Source organism: Borostomias antarcticus, assembly GCF_949987555.1.
Source record: "Borostomias antarcticus genome assembly, chromosome: 4".
In the NCBI taxonomy this organism is placed as follows: Eukaryota; Metazoa; Chordata; class Actinopteri; order Stomiiformes; family Stomiidae; genus Borostomias; species Borostomias antarcticus.
In genome coordinates, this window is record NC_140237.1 from 775,157 (window position 1) to 782,500 (window position 7,344).

Genomic DNA, 7,344 nt, shown 5'->3' on the forward strand with positions numbered 1-7,344 from the left:
TTCAAACCTTTATTCATACTCGTAAACAGGGGTGAAAATTAACCTTTTGGCTCGCGGTGAGTCACCTGCCAAGGGGACTGTAGATGAAAAAATCTACCGGCCAAGTATATATATCTTTCAGATAGCCTTCCGAAATCTAGTCGCCAACTGGAAATTTTACCTGCATTTGGCCGGTTAATGTTAATTTTCAGCCCTGCTCGTAAAGCACTGAGGTTTCCCTCATTTACAACAGGACCCCGACTAGAGTCTGCTTGGTTACATTCACCTGTCACTACTGACACATGCTGTCCGCTGCTTGCAAGTACCGCTGTTAGTTCGCCCAGTAGGAGCTGTCAGCGATAGGATAGTTAAACATCCATGATGGAGATGTGTGTGTGTTTGTGTAATGTCCCATGGTGACATTATAGGGCACTGCTGCATCACATTAGCACCCCCTCAACACCGTGACCTTCTGTAGACACATGCCCATATCAGTGTAAACTGTCGGAGCTATGATTGTAAAACAGCTACACATGCTCACGTGTGTGTGTGTGTGTGTGTGTGTGTGTGTGTGTGTGTGTGTGTGTGTGTGTGTGTGTGTGTGTGTGTGTCAGGAGACCATGACTGAGCCTATGCACCATGTCGAGGACGTTTCCAAGATGAAGGACTCTGGTGAAATTAAACAGGCTTACATCGGCCTAAAGGACACCAACAGGTACACTCTTCTCTCTCTCTCTCTCTCTCTCTCTCTCTCTCCATCCTGTCTTCCTCCTCCTCCCTCTCTCTCTTCCTCCTCTTCTGTCTTCCTTGACCCCTGTCCCGCTCTCCTCAGAGCGCAACCAGGCGCTCGTTACAGTTCAGACCACCCGTGTGTGTGTGTGTGTGCGTGTAAGAGCTGTGAGTGTGTGTGTGTGAACCGCTCTTTCTCTCTGTTTTGTGCAGATCCCCCAGGTTCTTGCGTAAGCCGCTGGAAGCCAATGAGCTCCTGAGTAGGCTCAGGTAACCAATCAGGTGTGGCCTATGCATCATGAGGCGGAGCATGCATGGCCATGCTAAACCAATTGGAAAAGGGATACCAAAGGCTGATATAGGCGATATGGCTAAATAGGGAAGGCTAAGCTAGGTTAGCCTGTGTAGCAACAGCCATCTTACCACCATGGTGATGAAGCTAAGCTAGGTTAGCCTGTGTAGCAACAGCCATCTTACCACCATGGTGATGAAGCTAAGCTAGGTTAGCCTGTGTAGCAACGGGCATCTTACCACCATGGGGATGAAGCTAAGCTAGGTTAGCCTGTGTAGCAACGGGCATCTAACCAGCATGGTGATGAAGCTAAGCTAGGTTAGCCTGCTCTAACGGCATGGGGATTGACCCACCAGCTCCAGGGGGACTGTAACAGACCCAGTGTTCATCTCAAATACAGGGTGTCTGTGAGATCGCGTCTGAGATCAATTCCGAACAAATGTGGCGAAGATTTTAAAATGAACGGTTGACATTTTATCAGCATAGTAGCTTGAGGTGTCGTGGCTCTGTCAGGGTGGGCTGCTAAGCGTTTGGGTAATGAGCCAGTTGCTGGAGCCAGTGGAAGAGTTAAACAGCCTCGCAGCATGGCAACAGCATGGAATGGCTCTCTTAGTGGCACAGGAAGTGATGTAGATGGTTTGGGGAGGGGGGGGGGGGGCGGGTGTAGGAGGCCTAGCTAACAGCCCTATGGAATGACCTGGCATGACCCCTGCATGGATCACCTGTTCGTGGCATTCATTTGTTTTTCTACTTTGACCGCCGCCCTCGTGATTTTGTGTGACCCTCTTTTCTGTTCCCTCCTCATGTCAGTGTTGTGGACTCATCTCTCTGTCACACCACAGTCACAGAGCTTTCCGCATTTGAAACACACACACACTGATATAGAAGCAGGCCGGTACGTCAGTTAGTCACACTTGAGCAATAAGACACGAGAGGGAGTGCTTTACTGTGGTTTATTGGCACGGCTGTGGTGCAGCCGCAGGCACGACGCGAAGCGGACCACAGACGTGCCAATAAACCACAGTAAAGCACGACCTTGAGTGTCTTATTGCTTTTATACAACAGCACTGCACTGTTGTTAATTTTATTTTGGAAAAGACGGGTTTATAGTGTTCAGTCTTGCTTAAATATTTTGTTTCAGACCTCCACGATACGACAGCTAGTTCCGACGAGCGATAGGGAGTAGGAATACATTTGGTGATTAACCCAGTGCCATTATAAGCCTTAAAGGCACTGCTTGGAATCCGTCTTAGCCAATCACAATGCGCGGTCGGAACTAGCTGTTGTATAAATGCACACAATGCACACACACGTACACAACGCACACACACACATACGTTCACACGCGCGCACATTCTACTTTGATTTAGAGTCCTTGCTTAGCTTACGTGTCACACAGCATTTCAAGTATGTTGTCTATCCTCTCTCCTCACCATGGATGTATTATATAAACTGGATACAGCCACTCCATTCACTGGCCGCTATCAACAATGAAGCCCTATTGAACCGCGCCATCTTGGCAAAATTTGTAGTCATTTGACTATTTCCGGTTACTTTTGACTTGCGCAGTTGTGCTTTTCTGGCCTTCCGGTTACTTTTGACTTGCGCAGTTGAGCTTCTCTGGCCGACGCGCGTCCACGAAAAAGTTCACATTTCTCTGAAATGTAGACGCGCGTTCCCGGCTCTCCCCGCTTTGATTTAGCAATGAAAACCGGCTTGCATATTAACCTGTTTTTGTCAAATATATCAATTGGAGAAATTATTTTTTGATCCTGGCATCTTAGTTTTAACAGGTTAAATATAATTTAACATGTTTTGTTTGCTAGTAGATGGTATTCATTCCGTTCGCGATAACGTTATTGCAGCCAGGCTAAATTCCTCCAGGGAGTCAGTGACAGGCGAGTTGAAGAGCTTCACTCCCCGCCAGCAGGAGCTCTGGCCGCGGCTACCGCATCTTGGATAACCCGCTGAGTTCCTGGCTGCTATTTCACATTCGCCCTTGATCAATCCCAATACCGATCCATGGTAACAATGAATCAATCGTTCAGATCAGATCGGAAGTGCTGCATGCATGTTACAACATCATTGTTAGCTTTATTAACATAACCATAGCCTACATTTATCTCTCTAACGTTAGGCTATCCATCTTACACCAGTCGGCCATTCGATAAATGGAAGCGGTGAACGCCAACGTTGACTGAAAACACCCAAACTCAGTGTATCGTTTCATCTTCATGCTACACATCAACTCCTTTACATTGTATGTGAATAAATTCCTGTTATTCTAAAAATATCGACAATATCCCAAGGTTGGTGAGTATGGCAAGCTATAAGCTATTAATACAAGCATACCGCTCAAAAAGGGCTTAATACATACAACAAACTGATCAGGCTAATCATTTTTTAATGAAAATGACCACAAGACAACCTCCTGTGCATAGTTGAAATGGTAGTGGGATACGGTGATAAACTGGAGTGATCATTTGACAGCAATTATTAGCCTTTTCCAGGAATGGACAGAAATGGGATATTTTTAGAATAACAGGAATTTATTCACATACAATGTAAAGGAGTTGATGTGTAGCATGAAGATGAAACGATACACTGAGTTTGGGTGTTTTCAGTCAACGTTGGCGTTGACCGCTTCCAGCTATCGAATGGCCGACTGGTGTAAGATGGATAGCCTAACGTTAGAGAGATAAATGTAGGCTATGGTTATGTTAATAAAGCTAACAATGATGTTGTAACATGCATGCAGCACTGCCGATCTGATCTGAACGATTGATTCATTATTACCATGGATCGGTATTGGGATTGATCAAGGGCGAGTGTGAAATAGCAGCCACGAACTCAGCGGGTTTTCCGAGATGCGGTAGCCGCGGCCAGAGCTCCTGCTGGCGGGGAGTGAAGCTCTTCAACTCGCCTGTCACTGGCTCCCTGGAGGAATTTAGCCTGGCTGCAATAACGTTATCGCGAACGGAATGAATACCATCTACTAGCAAACAAAACATGTTCAATTATATTTAACTTGTTAAAACTAAGATGCCAGGATCAAAAAATAATTTCTCCAATTGATATATTTGACAAAAACAGGTTAATATGCAAGCCGGTTTTCATTGCTAAATCAAAGCGGGGAGAGCCGAGAGAGCCGGGAACGCGCGTCTACATTTCAGATAAATGTGAACTTTTTCGTGGACGCGCGTCGGCCAGAGAAGCTCAACTGCGCAAGTCAAAAGTAACCGGAAATAGCCAAGTGACTACAAATCTAGCCAAGATGGCGCGGTTCAATAGGCCTTCACTTTAGATTTCGATTCCTGGGGGCTTGCTCCTCACACACACTCACACTCCCCTCTCGTACCCCCCCCCCCCCCCCCAATCACACCCCGCCCCCTCTTCACGTTGCTGGTTGTGTTGTGTCCCTGTCTGCCCTGTGTGTCGCTCAGATCGCCCACGCCAGACTTCCATAGGCTGAATGAGGACGGCGAGCTGTGGCTGGTTTATGAGGGGTTAAAGGAGACCAACAGGTTAACCGCGCCCCCCGAGGCGTCTTGCCAGTGTGTGTGTGTGTGCGAGCGCATGTGGATGCCGGTGTGAAGGGACGACATGGCGCCACGTTCCTTCCCTCCATCCCTCCTCTCTTTCTCAGCTCCCTCCCTCTTATCTCTCGCTTCCTATTGGTTGATCAGAGGCGGTTAACCCCCCTCTCGAGTGTTGTGGTGTGACCGACCGTGTTGCACCTTGTCCTAAATCCTCGCACCCTTTCCTACTGTACTAACCGGCTCCCGGTTTTGCCTCGGCGCTCGAAGCGCGGCACCCTAAGTAGAACGACTCCCATCGGTGTGGCGCTTCGCTCTGGCGCTCTCCCCCCGCGGCGAGCGCGGGCCGCCGGCGTCTCTCCTCTCTGCCTCGGGACGCCGCCCCACCGCCCTCCCGCCTCCCCCCGGGGGTGTGACGGCGTCGGCTCGGACCGGACCGGACCTCCCGAGTCAGAGGAGAGGGGGGAGGGGAGGGAGGGTGGGGAGCTCTCCCCCGGGGAAGGAGGTCTTCCCGGCTGGGCTGCGTGTCGCCAGATGGGGGGCGCTCGCTTGCCCCCCCCCCCCCCCCCGAGAGCGGAGGACTGCAGCGGCGAGGTCGTCCCGCCTTGACCCTCCCGGCCCAGCGAAACGCCTCCCACCCTCCTCCTCTGGGCGTTCTTCTGACTAGTCTCTCTCCTCTCTCTCTCTCATCCCCTCATACTTCCTCCCTCCTTCTTCTTTCGCCCCCTTCTCTTGCTCACACGCTCATTCGGACGCACGCCCCCCCCCCTCAAGGTTGCTGGAGTCCCAGCTGCAGGCGCAGCGGCGCAGCTACGATAATGAGGTGGAGGTTCTGCGAGGAGAACTGCAGAGCGTGAAGGAGGAGAACAACCGGCAGCAGCAGCTCCTGGCCCAGAACCTCCAGCTGCCCCCGGAGTCCCGGATAGAGGCCAGCCTCCAGCACGAGATCACGCACCTCACCAACGAGAACCTGGTACGGACACACACACACACATGCAAACGCACAAAAATCAGAGAAACGGCTTAACGTGACACCTCACACACCTCTATGACGCGCACGAATGCGCTCGCTGCGCGCCGAACACACACACACACACACACACACACACATGCGTGCGCGTACAGAGCGCAGACACGCAGAGCAGCGCAATATCACACACCTCGTCAACGAGGGCCCGTCGAGTCTACACCCACTCACACACACACACACACACACACATACTCATTGCAGATGCACAGCAAGAGACCGCGTGCCTCCTCATTGAGAACCTGCAGGGTACGCATATGTAAACACACTTGCAGAAGCACACACAGTACACAGTAGTACGACATCACTCCGCTTGCTAGGGGGAGGGGGGGGGGGGGGGGGGGGGGGCAGGCAGGGGAGGGGCATCATGCTCAAGGAATGATAGAATAAATGCTGTTACGAGGCCGTTGTATGTTTCTGCTGTAAAGTGTGTGTGTCCGTCCTGTATCACACTGTAAAGTGTGTGTGTGTCCATCCTGTATCACACTGTAGAGTGTGTGTGTGTGTGTGTGTGTCATGCTCAAGGAATGATAGAATAAATGCTGTTACGAGGCCGTTGTATGTTTCTGCTGTAAAGTGTGTGTGTCCATCCTGTATCACACTGTAAAGTGTGTGTGTCCATCTTGTATCACACTGTAAAGTGTGTGTGTGTGTCCATCCTGTATCACAGACCACAGATGACCCAACAGCCTATCGGGAGACCCGACTCATCATTTTACGACGGATGGTTGTATGTAGAGAAAACATTGCATCTGTGTGTTGTGTGTGTGTGTGAATGAGAGAGAGGGAGAGACTGTGTGTTCCTGCACGTGTGTGAACACTAACCGAGACTGTGTGTGTGTGCGTGCGTGCGCACTCCACAGAGCAGCGTTTTAATGTGATGTCTGCTCTAACAGCCACAGCAGCGTGTCCTCCTTTCCTAACCCACAGAGGAGAACCAACCTCCTTCTGCTCCTCCTCCTCCTCCTCCTCGTCCACACAGGAGTCCACTCTCTAATAAACTACCGGTTAATCAGCACTCCCCCTCCCCTGAAATCAGACACCCTCGGTGCCCTGGGCGATGGAGACACAGTTTTACAGAGAGGAAGCGATATTCTAAAATATTTGCCGAAAGGGGTATTTCATCCAAATTGGAAAAGCATGTTTATATCTATAGCTCATTTGTATTCAGGACTAAGAGTTGTAGTCCAGGAGTTTGGCTAGTGTAGCAACAAGTTTGGCTAACTACAGCAACAAAGTATGCTAGTAGAATTTAAGACTTATTTATTTAAATAGGGACAAGTAGTGGAATAAACGTATTCTGGAAGCCAGATGGCATCGCGGAAAAACTTTTTTTGCGATGAGTATGGCTTTCAAGATAGAATAAACCCAGTGTAGATCACCGTCTAACTCTGGCCCATTCACGGGCTACTGTCAGGGAATAGGTTTGTCAGGAAAGGTGACCCGAGACTTTGTCTCCATCATCAGATCTCCGCTCCCTAGATGAGTGGAATCTGAAGGTTTCGTAATGATCCTCTCTGCCACCAGAGGGCACTCTTCTCTACAGCCTCAGCTTTCTGTCTGCACCCTGATCCCAGCTGCACGCTATAGCTAGACCAGGCTCCACTGTTTCCCTCACTCCTCTCTCTCTCTCTCTCTCTCTCCATCTCTGGCAGGATCTGATGGAACAGTTAGAGAAGCATGACAAAACCATCTTCTCCAAGAAGATCGGAGGTATGGGAACAAGACTTCTGTCTGTCTGCATGTGAGCGGAGGTGTGTGTGTGTGTGCTGTCTGTCTCC

The 7,344-nt window shown here is 50.0% G+C and overlaps 1 protein-coding gene across 1 annotated transcript in view; it reads left to right on the plus strand.

Annotated features, from left to right (window-relative positions):
• Positions 1-599: 599 nt before the first annotated feature.
• LOC311308083 (unconventional myosin-Va-like) overlaps positions 600-7,344 on the plus strand; it is a gene marked incomplete at both ends in the record, with an annotated part of 14,510 nt that continues 7,765 nt past the window's right edge. The window contains 5 exons of the mRNA XM_084437020.1: positions 600-694; positions 922-978; positions 4,444-4,524; positions 5,311-5,509; positions 7,219-7,276. Coding sequence (XP_084293146.1) covers positions 600-694; positions 922-978; positions 4,444-4,524; positions 5,311-5,509; positions 7,219-7,276 — 490 coding nt within the window. The remainder of the gene's footprint in view (positions 695-921; positions 979-4,443; positions 4,525-5,310; positions 5,510-7,218; positions 7,277-7,344) is intronic.